The sequence below is a fragment of the Hetaerina americana genome, unplaced genomic scaffold (assembly GCF_022747635.1).
Source record: "Hetaerina americana unplaced genomic scaffold, ioHetAmer1.1.p SCAF_12, whole genome shotgun sequence".
Taxonomy (NCBI): domain Eukaryota; kingdom Metazoa; phylum Arthropoda; class Insecta; order Odonata; family Calopterygidae; genus Hetaerina; species Hetaerina americana.
Genome location: NW_027286292.1, coordinates 18,665,530 through 18,685,176, shown reverse-complemented (window position 1 = coordinate 18,685,176; position 19,647 = coordinate 18,665,530). Strand labels below are relative to the sequence as shown.

The following is a 19,647-nucleotide window of genomic DNA, read 5'->3' as shown; positions in this document are numbered from 1 at the left end:
TTATTATAGATACCAGTGTTTTAAGCTAAAAGTTGATTATATGTAGCATCCTTTGATGCCTCTTATATTTCTTGGGTGTTAATTAAAGGTATGATAATGTATTCAATTTTTTCCCATATTTGCAGTCTCGAAAACATATGCTCAAGCCGTTCGGGATCTTTCTGCAGATCCTGTGGAGACTGAGAAGACTGTCCCCCTTTGTCCCTACAGTAAGCAAGATGAAAATTGTAAATACGAGGAGTATTGTCCTTTCACTCACAGACTTCTTTGTGATATATGCAATCTATTCTGCTTGGATCCAACTGATGAAAATGAGCAGAAGAAGCATAAAAGTGTGAGTAGATATTTTTTTATTGGTTCTTTACAACGAAACATTATAATTGGTTTGAGTTGCGATGCACAGCATGTTTGTTGACATTGTTAATGCTAGGGATTAGGGTATTATTTTTAGCATAATAACTCTTTGGAAAATCTTCAATATAAATTTGTTTGCTCATTCATCCAACTGGCTCTCACAATTTTGAGACATAAGTGGAATTAACAAAATTGATAAAAATGCATGATTAAATATATATATATATATATATATATATATATATATATTTATTTATTTATTTATATATATATATATATATATATATATATATATATATATATATATACTCATTTATATACAAACAGATATAAGGAAAAGGGATAGGAACACACATAAAGGACGAACACAATAAAGGGTGGGAAGGCGGAATCGAACGGATCACAAGAGTAAAAATATTTCCTTGACCGGGATTCGAACACCGGATCTTTCCACTTGCCGGGCGGATGCTCTTAACCACTTGAGTTATCGAGGAAACGTACTTTACCCTGAGATCCCGGTCAAGGAAATATTTTTACTCTTGTGATCCGTTCGATTCCGCCTTCCCCACCTTTATTGTGTTCGTCCTTTATGTGTGTTCCTATCCCTTTTCCTTATATCTGTTTGTATGTAAATGAGTATTTATTCGCCTTAAATGAGTATTTATATATATATATATTATATATATATTATATATATATTTATATTTATATATAAAATGTATATAACTGAGTATATATACTACCTTGAACAAAAAGTTCCCGGAATAACCACCGTGTGGCGCTCCCATCGTTCCGATTTGAGTTCTGTTTTTTTTGTTAAATTGGTACATCTGTTGTTGATATTCCCTTTAAATCTTAGTGTCATAACTTGACATTTGCAAAAGTTACGTAGCCAAGAGTACATCTATCTCTGTGTGTGTTGGCGATTTTTTACAATTTCAGAAATGGATTTAAATTTGCAACAACGAACTTGTATTAAATTTTGCGTAAAAAACGGATTTAGTGGCGCACGGGACGTTGGAAATGTTGGAAAAGTGTTTCGGCAACGATTCTCTAAAAAAACGGTCGTTTACCAGTGGCACGAGCGGTTCAGAAGTGGTCGTGAGTCAATCGAAGATGATGAACGCAGTGGCAGACCATCGACATCGAAAGTCGGTGAAAAAATTGATAAAGTAAAAGAAATGTTGGTCAATAACCGCAAATTAACCATCAGAGAAATAGCGGAGGACTTGAACATTGCCTATGGATCCGCCCAAGACATTGGTTAATGATTTGGGTTTCCGTCGTGTAGCAGCAAAGTTGGTGCCGAAAGACCTCAATTTCATGCAAAAAAGAGACCGTGTTGACGTCGCAAAAGACATGATTTGCGAGGCTGAATCCGATCCCACATTCATCAAAAGGATCATTACTGGAGACGAGACGTGGGTTTATGAGTACGACACGCAATCCAGACATCAGGCAAGTGAATGGCGTTCACCAAATGAGCCGAGACCAAAAAAACCACGTCGTTTTCAGTCAAAAAAGAAGGCAATGCTGACGGTTTTCATGGATTACAACGGTGTAGTGCATCATGAATTTTTGCCAGAAGGCCAGACAGTAAACAAAGAGTATTATTTGGGCGTTATGAGACGTTTGCGTGAAGCAATTCGCCGAAAGAGACCAGAAATGTGGGCAGAAAACTCGTGGATTTTGCACCATGATAACGCACCGTCGCACAGTGCTATCATTATTCGTAATTTTTTGACGAAAAATGCAACAAATACCATCCAACAGCCACCGAATTCACCTGATTTGGCTCCCTGTGACTTCTTTCTGTTCAATCGAGTTAAAAAACCATTACGGGGAACGCGTTTTAGCAGCCGAGAGGAAGTAATGGAAAAATCGCAGGAAGCACTGAAGGACATACCGAAAACCGACCGTAACTTTTGCAAATGTCAAGTTATGACACTAAGATTTAAAGGGAATATCAACAACAGATGTACCAATTTAACAAAAAAAACAGAACTCAAATCGGAACGATGGGAGCGCCACACGGTGGTTATTCCGGGAACTTTTTGATCAAGGTAGTATATATATATATATATATATATATATATATATATATATATATATATATATATATATATATATATTGAAATTATATGAAAAAATTGGTGAAATGAATGGCATTTTTCTATAAGTACACAGTGAAACCCCACTTAAATAATTTTGTGCTGGAAGGAGCAAAGTAGGGTAATTGCAAAAGCTGGAAGCAAAATGTTGCATTAGACATTATTAAAGACTCCTGTACTGTATTAATCCCAATATCAAATTTTCTTTGAAAATCTAGTGTAGAAAGTAGGAATGCATTTTAAAATATTATATTCTCACCCATGCTAATAATGTACACCCACTAATATGCTAATGAAAAGATGTCATATTCAATTAAGCCACTTCCAGAATCCCGTACGCTGTAATCACTGTATCTAGTCTTTAATGCAAAATTTGTCTTATCCATCTATTTGATACTTGACTATCGTAAGTATCTTTTTACTCATACACTCTAAAATTTGCAAATGCAATTTTTTGCTGGTATTAGCTATGACTTTTGATTGTGGCTGCCACTATTGGGAAAATCTGGAATTCAGGAAAAAGTCTTGAACGTCTAACTAATTAAAAAATTCTTGGGAAAAGCAAGGGAAAGTTGCCTTATTTTTTGAAAGGCTGGATTTCATATTCGTATTAAAAATATGGTATGGAATTAAGAATTTTCAATGAGATGCCTTATTTATAATTGCGAAGAGAGATCCATTTTTGCCATGGCCCATGGCACATGCAATCCTAGCCAAAAGCATTCACTATAAAAGATGGGCCAACTTTGGGGATGATACCAGAGGCACAGTGTAACCATTGAGGAATGGTCCAGGTGAAAAATACCTAATCTGGGTTCAAACACTTAAAAGAAAAATCAGTGAAAAAGATACATTCATATAGGGAAAGAGGATCAATTGGGAATGGGAAACTAGAAAATAAGAAGCCATCCTTAAAAGCTAATTTTTGTGATGGATTTGATAATTCTGGCAGATTTAAAGCAATGAGACTTATTAAAATCTGAATAGCATTGCACTTGTACAACTGTAAGTAATTATTAGGCAATATTGCATTTGTTGTATTTCTTATGTATTTTATTCAGAATTTTTAAAGTGCTTAGGACTGATGTGTGAAATCTTTGGGAGGCGCAAATTGTTTAGAAAGTTTATTCTTTTACTATTTTCCTGAGGTTTAATTATTTATTTATATATACCTTGCAAGCCACCGCCAGGGTGTGTGGCAGGGGGTAAATACACACCAGAATAATTTTACCTTATCTCCTACCATACTAAAATGGGGGTAATAATACATTTTCAACATCACTGCTTAAGAGACCTCCTTCGAATTTATGCAAGAGCTTCAATCTGTAATTTAACCTTCATTCTGTGAGTCATTCCCAGCCTAGCTGCTGTAATATTTTGGATACGCTACTAAGTTAATCATAACCATGTTTTACAAATATAGCTCCTCTACACTGCATGCGATCCAATTCAGCAATCAATCCAACTTTGTGAGGATCTCATATACTTGCAACATATTCCAAGTCAGGCCTAACTAACGACAGATTACATTTCTCTTTGACATTTTCATCATATTTACCAAGTGGTCTTCTCATAAAACTTAATTTTTTTGTTAGCTTGTCCATATGTTCCCCATACGTGATTTACCCAGAAGAGGTTGTGAGTGATGGTAATGCCTAGGTAATCAAGTCTACACCTTCCATTTCGGTATTCCCGATGCAGTAGGCATTCGGGAAGGAATTGCTCTTTTTCCAAAAATTTATGACTGCGCACTTTTTTAAGTTTAATTCTAATGGCCAAGTGTCGCACCAGCTTTGTATAGCATTAAGGTCATCTGCCAAAGCTATTGAGTCCTCAGGATCATGGTTATCACGCTAAACCACTGCATTGTCGGCAAATAAATGTACCTTACTAGTGATTATGGAGTCAGTGTCGTTAGCATAAAGTATGAATAAAGGAGCTCCGATGGCACTTTCCTGGGGAACACCTGAAGTAACTTCTGCTACATTTGAGCTAACTCCATCTATTACTAATCTTTGAACCCGATCATTCGAAAAGTCTTTCATCCAACTCTGGATATTTTTATTAATGCCATATGCTTCTAGCTTTGCCGGTAGTTTACTGAGGTACTTTGTCGAAGGCTTTCTTAAAATCTAGAAAAATCGTGTCCACTGGAACATTGCTCTCGCCCAAAATAGGAATATCATGAACAAAAAGAGCAAGTTGTGTCTCACAGGATCTACCTTTTCGGAAACCGTACTGATTTTTCAATAATAACTTCTGATTATCTAGGTGTCTCAGGATCGAACTAGCAACTATATGTTCCATAGCCTAGCACGAAATGGTTGTGAGGGAAAAAGGTTTGTAATTACTCTGTTCTTTTTTGTCTCCATTTTTAAATATTGGTGTTACGTTAACCGTATTCCTATCTCTGGGAACCTTGTGATCTACCAGTGACTTCTTAAATATTATTTTTAGATACGACACAATTTCGGAAGCTAGATGTTTATATATACAAGCAGGTATTTCATCGGGCCCGGAGGATTTATTAGGCTTATTATTTTGCAGCAAAAGTTCTATACTATTATATGAGATTTCAATTTTGGGCAACAGTTGACCGGCGCAATTTGGTTATCTATCAGGGTTATTCTGTGAGATATTAGTGAAGATGCTTTGAAAGAAGGAATTTAATAAGTTAGCCTTTTCTAAACTGCTGGTTAGTCCTTCACCTTTATCATTTTTAAGTGAATTAACAGTTGACTTATTTCCTTGAATTTCTCTGGCAAATGACCAAAATTCTCTTGGATTCTCTTTCAAATTTTCCGCAAACCTTTTCTTTTTGAAGTCCCTTAACGCCTCCCGAAATTCATTCTTGGCATTTGCCCTAGGTACTCTATGATCATAAGTGATCTCATTCTTTTTGTCGCTAGAGATATCATCCCTAATATTTTTCATATTGGTGTGACATAGCCTTTGACATTGCAATGCCTTTCTAACATCCGCGTTGTACCATCTAGGTTCTGCGTTATCTTTTATAAATTTACTGGAAATGAACTTGTTGAATGCTGCATGCGTGATCTCAAGGAAGAGATTCCACATATCCTTAGTATTTGGTGATTACTATCTTTCTTAAAACTAGATAATTGATTCTGTAGCAAGCACTTAAGGCCAACATAGTCCCCTTCTTTAAACAAGTAAATTTTTCCTTTAAGGCTTCACCTTTTGGACTCCATGAAACGAAAAAGTAATATTTACTGCTCTGTGGTCACTTAATTCCTTTTACAGTTTCTACTTAAGACTTTTTTGGGAATATTCCTTGGTAACAAATCCAGAATAAATATTATCACCCCTAGTTGTTGGAGTGACAAGTTGATACAATGAGCTCAACGTAAGAGAATTCATTAGCGATTCGCAGGTTTATTTGCCTTTGCTGCCCGTTTTAAAACTATAGGGCTCCAGTCAATAGATGGGACATTGAAATCTCCACCTATTATAACGTTGCGATCATTGTGCTGGGATAAAAAACCTTTGATTTACTGATCTAATGCTATTATTGAATTATGTCTGTCATATGACAGTCTGTAAAATGCACATACACAAATTCTTTTGGATTGACGACTTTAAATTGAGCACCAAACGCTTTCCAAACCATTGCCTGCAATCACCTCAGCCCTGCTGATGCAAGAATTTTTAACTCCAATTATGACACTGCCCCCGATTGTATTTGTTCTGTCATTTCTGTAAATGGAAAAGGATAATGGGAAAATTTCACCGACGGAAAATATCAGTGGGTAACCAGATTTCTGTCCTAAGAATTATATCTGCGCCTGTACTTTAAATAAGGTAATGATATTCTGCGACCTTGTTTTTTAATTTCGTCAATTTACCACCAAAGCAGATAATGTTCCCTTGACATTACGGTTTTTGAATTTTTGCAAGGATCGTCTTCTTATTAATTTTGAATCCCTTTTAAAATTTTCCGTCCGATGTTATCTGATTGGTGTTTAATGAACTATTGCTAGCACTAACCCTCACTTTATTTAAAGCAAAATATTTTGCCAAATGAGACTTTAGAGACCCACTAATTGACCTACACGCTGACGTACACTTTAATCTAAAAAAGTCCTGCAGTGCTCGAATATCCTATCCGCTACATACCTGGTGACCTCAGACGTTTAGTGTACACCAGAACAATTCAGGGAGTTCCTACACGATTGGATCGCCGGATGAAGGTCAACGAAGGACACCCTGATATCCCTGCAGAAAGTGTCACATCAAGAGCGTTACATCAACCCCCTCGACACCACCCACCCGCATCACTCCAGAGTTCAATTCCCCGAAGGAATTCAGAATCTCTTCAGAACCGTGGTTGACGGCATTGTTGACGCCAACATGAGCCATGGCTCGCAGCCTGGAACACTTTGTACCCGCAGCCGATGCTCCAACTGCCTTTGTCACCTGGGGAACGCCATCACTAGGAATGCACCATGCCATTAGGCGCTGGCTCGCACCCTCATGGTCTGCCCTCTCCCGCAATGGGACCATCACTTGTCTGACGTTACTGTTGCATATCACTGGAGTCCCCCCATTCCCACCATGATGGTTCCTTCTGGGTTGTGCTTTTATAGGGGAGGAGGTAGGGGCAGATACCGCTGGGCTATCCTCCGATAGCACCTGATGTTGTAGACGGGGATGAGTTTTGCCTTCGCATCTTCCATCGCTCGCTTTAACCTTCCTCTGCTACCGCGCGAGACAACCTTCAATCCTCCGGCTTCCAAAATGGCACCTCTCCCCCATCACAGGAGCGGACCCCAGACGGCCTCTCGATCAATCCACCGCATGTTGTATTCGGATGAATCCATGCGGCCCCATAGGCGCAGCGAGTTTTCACATTTCCACCATGGGTAAGGCCCTTCCGCGGAAGAGCAACCTTCCCGTCAACCTTAGACCAAAGCTCAGCCACGATACCCCTCCAACGCAGCGATACAGGCCCTTAGAGCCACACACTCACTGGCGCAGGCATGCATCGCAACAAAGATGCAGTGGAAGCCATCCTAATTCTATTGGAAATGCTAAATTTATAAACAGGGGTAGGTTGAAACAATAAAAGTTACAAATTTAATGATAAAAAAATGTCCTTGGGCTCAACAAATTTTACCGTATTGTGCAAATTGATGTTACTGACCTGCTTAGCTGACAAAAAATATGTTACTCTAGTACAGACCTCTGGACCTAGGAATAGATTGTTAATGTGCTGAAAAATTAGTTAAATTTTTTGAAATACAAAAGCAAAATTCATTATGAAGTTTTGTAGTTCATAAATTTAATCACGATATTTCCCAGCCCATAAGACACACAGGCACAGTAGACGCTCTCATGTTTTTTTAGTTTAGCCTTTACAAACAAATTCTAGGATCAGACTGGAACAGGTCAAAGTATTTTAATGTTAACACTATACAAAGAAAATGGAATTGTTGCTGTGAAAATTTGTGAAATTTTTTCATCGTAGAATCTCAGAAATACGTGACTGCTACTTTAATCGTATATGTATTTTATTTCACTGGAGATATCATATTCCTCACACAGTGTCATCTCTCTTCAATGTAGCACATTGCCAATTGCACATATTTTAAAGGCCATGGTACATACTCTATTTTAACTTTCATCCACTCATAAACTAGAGATTTATGGCCGTTTCATTCTTGCCATCTATGTGATGTCCTGATTTAGTGCCTATTGTCTACTTTATCGTCTATTAAATAGAGCCCTTGAACAGTTCAGTGACTGAAACATCCAGAGGCTTAAATTGAGAAGCTCATCCTCCAGGAATTACAGCAAAGTATGACTTCCATTAAGTGGTAAGACTTCTTGCCAACTCCATTTTCTGGGCCTTAAACTAATCGAAGATGATTTCTCTGGAAGATCACCAGGACCCCTGATCCACAGCTTCATACCCTTTCCATTCAGAATTTGATGGTGGATCAGGATGATTATGAATATAAATTCCATGTAGAATTGTACATTTAGGCAGCATTTTTCTTTTAAAGATTAAAAATGGAGGGAGTTTAGTGCCATCAGTGCAATATGCAGGAACAAAAGTATAGTGTGCCTTCTCATTACCAAAGTCTTGATCATTACTGACTTAGCATCGTAGGACAAAGATCATATGTTTTCCCTATTTGTGCAATCGCAAAACCTCCATTTTCTCAACTTTATTATATATTTGGAGATTTTCTACAACCTTTCTTTCATAATCTAGTGGTGGTGTTGGAGCTATCATAGTTCTTCTATGCATGCGCATACCATTTATTCTTATGAATTTTTTGCACCATGATGTCCCAGAAAAATCTGCAATAGACATACCAATTGCTAATTTTCTCGTTTCAATTAAAACCATTTTTTTAAAATAGTAATCCCATTCTTCCTGTGATTTATGATTAAGTTCTTAACATGTTCCTCAAGCTTAGCCATTTAGGAGCATATAAATGTAAAGTTTTTTTACTTGTATGTGCATTCACTATATCAATCTGCTTCCTCCATTCTTGTATAATCTTCTAAATATGTGGACCAAAATGCTTTTTAGCTGCCACATTTCAGGGTTCTGAAGCATGGTTCATGACTTCAAGATTAAATGCTATACTTTTTGAGTCTTCTTTCCTTTGATCCCATCAGGTTATTCTAATTTTGATTTTTTTACGTCACTCAGTTCCTGTGTTCAAAAACACACTAAATAAAAGGGTTGTAGTACACATTGAATGGCACTATCATACTACTTATGGTTGAGTACCTGTATACTCCAAGATGCAACAGTTAAAATTTTTGTGCCGAAGGCTGATATCCCCATGAACCCAATTTTGCAGTGAATCTAGCAGTGCTAAATTGTATATATGTACAATTAATTGGGGAATTTTTCAAGGAACCACTTTGAAGTAGATATTAAAACTTTCTTTATTTCTGACTATTGGCTCAACACTCGCTCTAATTTAAATTTATAAGAAGGGCAATTATTATCTATACATGAGGGGAAAAAATAATTATTAAAGTATTTTCACCCAAGAGCCAAGTTAAGACTTAGAGGATGAAGTTATACCGGTATATCATCAGGCCATAAGATGCAGGTCAGTTTTAGATCACATTTTTGAGTTGAAAAAGTGCATTTTATGGGCCAGGAAATACAGTAATTTTGGCATTATGTTAATGGTAGCATTAATTATGTCTTTCCACTGTATTAGTGATGAAATATATTTGTATTTGATACTTAAATAATTTTATTCCTATTCCAATTTCATTTATATTCCATGTTTTTCTTACACTTTTGTGTATCAGGTTCCATTATTGTGTTTCCCAACCGATAAGATGTGGTTTTTTAACTTCAAATTGTGCTCTTAAAACAGCCTGTATCTAATGGGGTGGAAGTACACGTGTATGATTTCGACCTATAAGCTCAAGCTTATTCACCTGAAAAATGCCAGAATGTGCTTTTTCCTGCATCAAGCATAGAAAATGGTTGCCATTATTACAACTGTCAATAATATCACTGTTTTAAGTTAATAGTAAGCAACAGAGTTGTAATATTCTGTTGAAAGGAGTTCCTTAAAAAATTCCCAAATCATAAATGTATATGTGCAGCATGTTTAATTACATCTCACACGTGTTGCTGCCATGACCTTAATATGCAATAGGCTAACAGGGATGTCACCCCTCTGCTAATACATACATACATTATATCTCTCCAGATAAAATTTGAATCCACAGGTGTACAACCTTAATTAGTAGGAGAGTTTAGTAAATCTTAAATTCTTTATTCTTCAAAAAGCAGCAGTTTCCACTGAAAATGTCTTCAAAAGAAAAACATATAAACACATGCATTCATTACGGTGGTAGAGAGATACACATGTATTATAATTTCACTCTTGAGGAGTCCAGTGCAAAATAATCTTTTGAAGAATAAAAGGGGTTAGAAATCAACCAATTCTCAATAAGGTTTTTGAACGTATTATAGCTAGTCTGTCTGGCAGTATGGGTTATTTGTTTTAGAACTTTAAGGAAGGTTATCGTTTTGGTTGAAGGTTTTGGACAATCTGCATTGGTAATTTGTAGCAAATTTCTTGACCTTGTATTATCACTATGTATATTGCCTCTTAGTAAATAGTTATTTAAATTATCTTTTACATGAATTAAGCCCTGGTAAATGTATATATTAAAAACGTCATCTTTCTTAGCCAGACAAATAGTGGGCAACAGTGGTCGTGATGGCCAAAGCGTGTTATAATCCTGCTTTCTTTTGTAACATAAGCAGAGCTTTTGTGTCACTTGATGTCCATAAAGCCTTAGGCCATAACTGAGGTGACTTTGGGAAAAGGCAATTCTCAAATGTTCCTTGGAAACACAACTTTTAAATTTCCTAATTTGGAAGAGCTTCTTAGAAAGGTTTTTGGAGATTGCAGTTACATAACTTTTCCCCGAAAGATTAGAGTCAATAAAAAACCATTGGAGCTTGACAGAGCTTTGAGCTTCACCAGCACTTCTAAGGTCACATAGAAGATATTGTGTTTTTTCTGTCACTTAAAGGGATCCTGGTTCAACTCGTGGTCAAGTCAAATGATTTTTACTGTCTGAAATTGTTGAATTGTCTTATCGTATTCTCTTTTGAGCTCATTGTTCATTTGGGTGGCATCAGTAGAATTTCTTTTAACATCATAATAGCTCCGCAGCAGATTTTCTCTTAACTGTGCAAGTTCAGGCTTAAACCAGTTATTTTGTTTATTAATTGGCTTTAGTTTAATTAGTTTTAGTGAGAATGCTTGATGGAATATTAAAATGAATGTTTCAAAAAACAAGGTAAAGGTATAGAAATTGGTTGATTTTAATACAGGGTTTGATAATATCAAAATAGGAGCAGAAACTAAGCATAGCATGAAAAGGTAAGTGATAATATCCTAATGAGATCTTAAGAGAGGAGATTCACACAATATTTCTTTTAAACCTGAATGCATGACTTATGCATCAGAACATGGAAACAAGGCAGCTGAAAGCCATTTTGGCCCAGCGATTACAACTTTCCAGGATTCTGGGATAAATGAAAGTTATGTGTTGCTGCTAATTTTTGAATTGAGCAATTCAATATTCTGCGTATTCAGTGTTCACATCAAAATAATTTGATCTATTTTCTGATCCAAGTATTTTTTTGTAAATTCTTACCTTAAAAATCAGGGTGCATCTCAAGGTAGTATTATGCCACCTGAGTTTGTTTCTTATTGCTATTATTATTGCATCCATATTAAATTGCTGGAATGTTGACATTTTGAAAGTATATGTGTAGGGTTAAGATTATATTTGAGAAAGTAGAAAGTCTTGAAGAATTATTATAATATTGTTAATCCAAGGACAACATAAATTTCACTTCATAAAAGTGAGGTTTCACTCTATGATAATAAAGCAAAAGAATTTCAAATATTTGCATAATAGAGAAAAATAACTGCCTAAATTCTTGTTTCAAATTATATTTAAGGAAGTCATTTCAGTAAAGCTAATTTCAGCCAGTGGCATGTTCCGGGGGGAAAAGTATGAAGAGTCTTTTATTTTTTGTGCATGTTAACTTTCAAAAAATCTTGATGTTAGAAACCTTATTTTTAACCTCTTCCTTAGGAATTATATTTGGCTCATTTTTAATGTTTATTTATGACATGGGAACGTCAGTTGCACATCCTACATGCAAGAGAGCATTAATAATTACCTGTTATATGCATGGTCTTGGTACTTTTTATTAATTTTATTTGCTTTTATAAATAGGAAAGGAAATGTTAAGATCGGTATTGATTTAAAGGTGAGTGCAGAATTTGTTACAGTGATGTATTTAAAAAATAAGGGGGGAGAAGCTTAAGTTCACAGGGTTAACAATGTAAAGCATTTCTATTAAATTGGCTAGTAAAAGAAGTTATGGGATTGCTTACACTGGGAATATTTTGTTTACGTTTTTTATTGTACTTAAATAATTGAACAAAATTATAAACATTAATTCTGTATTTAATGTCATTTTTTATTTATAAAGACTTCTAAACTATATTTTCAAATAACTTGTGTATTTGCAGGTTTTATTCTCCCTTAAAAATAATCCTGAAACTATAATTTCAAATAAATTGTGTATTTTCAGGCTTTTATTCTCCCTTGAAAAAAAGCCTGAAATATTTAGCTTAATATTTTTGTGCTAACATAGTTCATTTTAGTTCAAATAATGTCATTTCATGCATGAAAATAACATCCCAATGTATGTGTGTTATGCAATAACCTGCGTAATCATTGAGTGTAAATGATAAGGACAGACAAAGAAAGCAATTATCCATGCTCATAAAGTGCATTGAATTGCCAGTGTGTGGTGAATAATTAATTGACTTTCCATAAGGATTTTAGTTTTGGTCTTGTTGATGTTCCTATTATATTCCAGAAGTTCTTGACGCAAAACATATTGAGTTGCTGGCAGGCCCATTTGCATTTCTGTTACTACTTAGATGTTATATGTGAAATGGGGCATGTTCATTTTATCCATATTCACCTAGAATAGTAATGAAATTACAAACCATAGCTCTGCAAAATCACTTCTCAGTATTTCCAGGATCCAGTTGTCTTCCTTATCAAATTTCATCTTCAGTAAATTCCCTTTTAGTGAATTTCAAAGAAACTGCAGGAGATGCTGCAACAGTAACTTTTAACAGAGTCATTGCTACAATTTCAGAGTGTAAAAATATTTTTAAAAGAATAGTTTTCAATGCTGCAATTTCAGTGTAAAAATCTTTTTAAAGGATTTTTACTCTCTGAAATTGTAGCATTGAAATGCACATTAGCTGATGACTCTGTTAAAAGTTACTGTTGCAGCATCTCCTGCAGTTTCTTTGAAATTCACTTCAGTGTAAAAATCTTTTTAAAAGATTTTTACACCATTTTTACGTCTTTTTAAATGATTTTTACACCATTTTAGTGGTTTAGGCTCTAGGTACTGTACTTCCATGTATACCTTCCATTACTTCCGTCTGTCTTCATCTTCTAAATATATTTATATTAGCATCTTGGATGTTGTGGGATTTTCTTTTTCTGTAGGTTCTCTTCACCAGTTCATAAGCAGTTTCTCTTCTTAGTATTGTTATTGATTTCATTGCAGCAGGATTCAATTCATTCTCTCTTAGCCCTATTGCACCCTTGTATGACTTGGTTCTGAAACTTTTTACCGACTATATCCTCAATTCTGTTTCTTTGATTCCTCCATTCTTCTTGCCTCTGGGTTTTCTTATTTGAGCTGTTATCCATTACTACTTAGATTTTGCTCCCACGTCATGAGTTGCTCCTCTGCTATGGCCGTTTTGATATTAGTTATGATTATAGACAATAACAATCATTTTTTTACTGTTCCTGGATCTATTTTCATATGGCATGAAATATGTAGTGAGAACACAGTGAAGTGCAAAAAGTGCAGGTGAAAAATTTTCTTGGCGCATATGTGATATTTACTGCAAGCTCGATTTGATGTCTCAAATTACAAGGAGCATAGTATCAGGGAAAGCATATACTAGTTAGTTTTTCTACCAAAATATCGATTATTTCTTTCATTTTTAAAATTAGGGTTGATATAATTGAAAACACTCCTGAAAATTTACAAGATGAGCTTTCATTTTCTTGTTATAATTATTCATCTATTATTATAATTTTCACAAAAGTTCATCGCAATTTTGGCAAGTGCTCTTTAAATTAATGCGTGTCTTCTGTGTTAAAAACCTCTGATGATTGTAATGGCCCTATATGCTTATTTGACTCCCATCTTGTCCTCTTTTGTCATCCTCTCTTTTCTGTGTAATTGTATACTGACAAGTTTTCATTCGGGAGGGAAATTTTCGTTTTGAGTGTCATAAAAAGAATTACTAACCCTCAATTCTGAACAAATAGCTCTAAGCCATCCACTAAGACACCTTAATTGGATCGCACCTCATGATCGCTTGCCCCTGGGTGGATTCAGTCTGGAAACATAAACCCTATGGCTCTATGAGTTCCTATTAAGACCACATGTGCGACAGGCTCTGATCAACTGGGTGTGGTGCGGTGCTATGGGGAAATGCTGCTGCTGCTTCAGCTGTTCCTATTTCCATTCTTTTTAATCATTGTTTTTTGGTGGGATATTTCCTTCAAGTGTGGAAAATATGTTATGTTTTTCTTTACTCAAACCTTTAAAAATCTTCCTTAGAGTCTTACTGGCGTATCTCTCTGTTCTCTCTTGTGTCAACAGTCTGTGAGACATATCCATCAAAGACTTTATTTCACTCTTCCCTTCATTTCTGAAGAGGGTCATGGTTTCATTCTTGGATCATCAACATTAAGCAACCTTTCACTTCAAGAGCATTATTGCATTCAGGCCTTTGAGCTCTCATCTCAGTTGAATGTTTGCTACATTGATTTTGCTAAAGATTTTGATGAAATAAATCACCAATGGCTACTTCATAAACTGGTGGATCACTACAAAATTCATAGTAAATTTATGGAAATGTTGACATCATTCCTATCAAACTGGCAGCAGCACACTGTAATGATGGTATTCGCTATGCTGTTATCCCTGTAACTTTCTATATTCCCCTACGGATAGTCCTTTGTTATTTGCATTGCACATAAATGACTTGGTGACAATAGGTACTGCTGCATCATGGAGACAGAATTCTGCTTTGAATATTTGCTAGTCATCTGTGTAAACAAGTTGTTTCATCAACAATAACAGTAGCTTGTAGAATGCCCTCGATGCTCTTGCTTAGTGATTTCATACTTAGTGCCTAAACATAAATGCAGCATAAACAAACAAAACTCTTTTGCTCTCAGTATATCAATCCAAGCGTATGATTATCAAATGTATAATGTGGTAATTCAATCAGTCACACCTCTTACATCTTCAGTGAGCAAATCAAAAGTATTTCCTCTTAATGCTATTTCTTAATGCTATTTCACTGTTCAGCTTAAAATATTGATACAGTTAACACTCAGTTATATGTGCTAATTAATGCATGATGAAGCATGGATAGTTGAAAAACATGGATAGCCGAAATATGTGGGAAATATGCATTGATATATTTCCCTTGCATTCACATATTTTACATTCATTAGTCTAAGGGCTAATGAATATAAAATATATAAATGCAGGTGAAACAATTATGGAAAACTACAGATAGTACAAAAATGTTTAAATTAGAACATTGAATACTATTCACAATTTTTTATTTGGTGAAATCAAAAGCTCTTAAGAAAGCTCGGACATTTCAAACTAGTATTATGGTAAAATTATATCGAAGTTTCAAACATTTAATTATCTTTACAATTTTAATCTTATTGAAATTTTGAAGTGCTACAGAGTTAGTCTACAAAACAGATAATCCATGCATGGACAATCGGGAGTTTATTGTATGGATATGTATATAACTTGCCAGCTCTTTGCCTGAATTTCTCCTGTCTTTGAATATTGTTCCTAAAATTTGGGCCCCTGCTCGACCTACTATCAAACTCTTTGGTTACCTAATGAATTTTTCCTCCGTATCATTTCCATAGCTTCTCTCCAGGTTACCAAATTTCAGGTCTTCTCTCAGCATTTCCTCCCTTACTGATCATGAGTGATCATGCCATGATGGATAAAAAGTTTTCATAAAAATATCAATGGTAATTAAAAATGTCCTCTGAATTTCTTTTCCATTTCCCTCTTTTCATGCAACACATTCGATTGTCCTCTTTCATTATGTCACCCTTTGCCTCGGTCGTTAATAACTTTTCTACCATCTACCTCTAATGCAATAATGAATATCCTCATGCCATCCATTCCTGCTGTGCTGTTTCATCCTTCTATTTTCTTCAGACTCCTTCCTTTGCTATTCATTTATGTAAACCAGACTTCATTTTTTTATGTGGTGCTCTGATTTGTTATCATCATGGTTTTTATTGATATTTGTTTTTCCTTGTTTGTCCAATGCAATTGAAATCTTGCTGTATTTGGGCTAAACAATTGGTCTCTTCTATGGTTTGAATTTTACTCTTGGAGAAAGTGTAATGTTAGACAATTTACTTGCTGCATAGTCACAATGCCTACTTTACTGCACAACAATTAAACTTTTATTAGAGGATTTCTGCCCTCCCAAATGGCTCCCTTTATCATCACTACGGTAAATCTGAGGACTTAAGTGGCATTGACACAGCTTTTCCTGCATGAGTACTAAACAGTGGTGACATGGAGTTCTAATGATAGAAGAAAAATGAGTGATAATTGATCATTTAAAACATTTTTCATCACCCCACTTGTCCAATATCCTCAAATTCTCTTGTAAATATTATGTATTTTCACTTGCTTTCATAAATTGTAGAGCTAGTATCCTTTGACCCAAAACATGATGGTGAAGTCGAGCCATTTTTCAGTCTCTCTTAGAGGTGAATTATCTATTGAGGTCATAACAACAGCCCTCCCCCAGTTATGGAGAATCAAAGAGGAATAAATCTTCATGGGTGCTATCATAGCCCATTGTTTACTGTTTGGTTCCTTTGTGGTTATGACAAAAAAATGTAAGGAAATAAATAAAGTGTAAGTAGTGGCCAAAGGGCTGTTGCTCCTCTTCTTGGGCAGTCACTACTCGAGTCAACATCCCAAGGCTCTTCTTGTTGCCTTACATTATTGTATGAACCATGTTGCCTTGCATATTGTATGTAAGGAAATCAGCTAAAAGATAAATGGTGGGGAGTAATTTTGGAGAAAGGATGTTTGGAAATGAGTTGTGATTGTTGCAGTAGTGTCTGAGGCATAAGGGAGACGGAAACAGTGTTTGAAAATCTTTTTTTCTTCAATTAAAAGAGAGGGGTAATTAAACCATCGTGACAAAAATATATACTCTCCCTGTAGCATATGAAGATGTTGTTAATGTACCATATGGGTGATATTGTCAATATAATCTGCTCCATTAATTATATGGCTAACAAATATATGGTTAATATTAGAGGTGAGTCAAAACCACCCTTTCTTTGAACCTGAATCTCAATTAATCCACCTTTGCCAACTTCATTGAAATATGCATTTTACCTACTGTGTTCTCATGAAATAATATATTTATTCAATTACAAATTTAATAAGTAAATATTGAGAAACTGCACTTGCTAAAGAAACCATAACTGGGTTAAAATGTCATGTACAATTTGTATATATGTACTACTTACAATTATCATATTAGAATTGTCATAATAAATAATAAAAATTACTTTCATTTCAAAATAAAAAATGACCTGAGTGAAATAAATCTTAACTCTAGCATGTGTAGAAAAAGTTATAATTGAGCATACTGAAGTAATTGCACTCAGAATTTCCAAATGTACATGCTCATACTATGAAATGGATACCCTGGTAACTCTTTTATATGGACACCAAGAGTTCAGTAGAATGCATTATTTTTTGTTTAAGAGTACCTACGTTTTTATGCATACGGTTTTGCCTCACCACAGTAGTCTGCGGTGCAATGAAGCCAAATTCATGAAAATGTAAGCTTTTCTCCATTTCAAGTTTATTCCACCTATTTTTTTATTTTTCTGTACTTGAGAAGCAACAGACTGTTGGAAGAGTGATGGATGTTCTTTGGATAAAAAGTAAAAAGTGAGGCAAAAGAAGTGGTGCAGTTTCGAACTACCACATTTTTCAAATCTGTATTGAATCCTCAAATCCATTGAGATTTGGTGGATTGAAAGGGATTGTGGATTTGTGAAACCACATCTAGGTGATGTACAATATGGATTATACTTTAAAATGTTGCTAAAATATTCGATATTGTCTGCACTTCTTGATGTAGTCTACAATATCATCATGTTGATAAATTGTTGCTACCACTGTTTATTTATATCAAGGGTTGTTATTGGACATGTAAAAAACACAGCCATAGTCAAATGAGTCTAATATGATGATGATGCTATCAGCTTATGTGGCAAGCCCATATTCTCTGATTGAAATGACCACCAGACCTGTAATCATTTTTTTGCATGAAGAGATAGGGTGTAAAGAAGTGTTAAATTGTACTATATTATTACAAAATTATGTTAGCTGGAGTAACATCTCATGCTGAGTAGTCTTAAGAGTATCCATCAGTGCACATTTCTAAATGTTGTCATGCATGTCAAGCAGCACTTTAAGGAGTCATTATGCTTTACTTAAAACCTGGACTACGGCTGGGTATCATTGTCTTGTCTCTATACTATTAACTACATATATTTTTTATGGATTAATGTGGTTAAATTTACTGTAATAAATTTAATTTTAATAAGGAGTTAGCTTTAAGGAAAAAGTTGATTCACGAGGGTATTGAGAGTATGGTATAGAAAGGCATGGAATGCTGTATTCTGGGGGCAGTTTCTTGAGGCTAAGAGTCAATTTAAAGCTGCATATTTGTAGTTTCCTTTTTGAGATCCTTCTCAGGCATCTTCTCTTTAAATACACTACATTAATGCTTCACAAAATATGTTACTTAAATGGATCTAGCATGCTATTAGAATTAAAATGTTCAGAATGTTTTCAGAGGACATTAAATTGACTAATAGCTTCATGAAATTTGGCTCAGGGAATAACATGTTTGTTGTTGTCCCTATTTTTTATGGTTGTAATGATAGAAGTGGCTTTTGTGGCATAAGTAATATTTTCATCAAAATTTAGATGCAAATTATCATATTTTTAACTTGTTGAATTTGGTATAAAATATTAAAATTGCTGCATAAACCATCTTCTTAAGTTGCCACATGTTTGGCAGAATTTTGCTTCACTCTGACAACCTTCATTTATAGATTGATGCTTACAAAAGGAATACAATGGAGGTTGCTGTCTTAAGCATTTACTTTAAAAGGAAATTGATACATTTTAAAACTTTTAATTGGTATTTTTTAAGTGTGGGTGTTCTTTATTCATTGGCATGATAAAATACTGTGATGTTTGTACAATTTGTGGCTGAAAATTTGTGTTTTGTAAGCTTTGTTATCTATTTCATGATTTTTATATTGCTTTACTAGCAGTGTCTTTCATACTGAAAAAACTTAAAATCCCTAAATGTGATTAGGAAATTGAAGCCTCAGAAAAGAACCAAATGAACAATTTCTCTGAATTTAGTCACTCCCTCTTTTTGCTTCAAATAAAATAAGGTAAGTGAGGGACTTCATTTATGCTCCAAAA

The 19,647-nt window shown here is 35.0% G+C and overlaps 1 protein-coding gene across 2 annotated transcripts in view; it reads left to right on the top strand.

Annotated features, from left to right (window-relative positions):
- The window catches only part of LOC139685724 (probable E3 ubiquitin-protein ligase makorin-1), an 81,462-nt gene that overhangs the window by 29,254 nt on the left and 32,561 nt on the right, over positions 1-19,647 (top strand). For both annotated transcript variants that reach the window (XM_071582757.1, XM_071582756.1), the window contains exon 6: positions 126-334. In XM_071582757.1, coding sequence (XP_071438858.1) covers positions 126-334 — 209 coding nt within the window. The remainder of the gene's footprint in view (positions 1-125; positions 335-19,647) is intronic.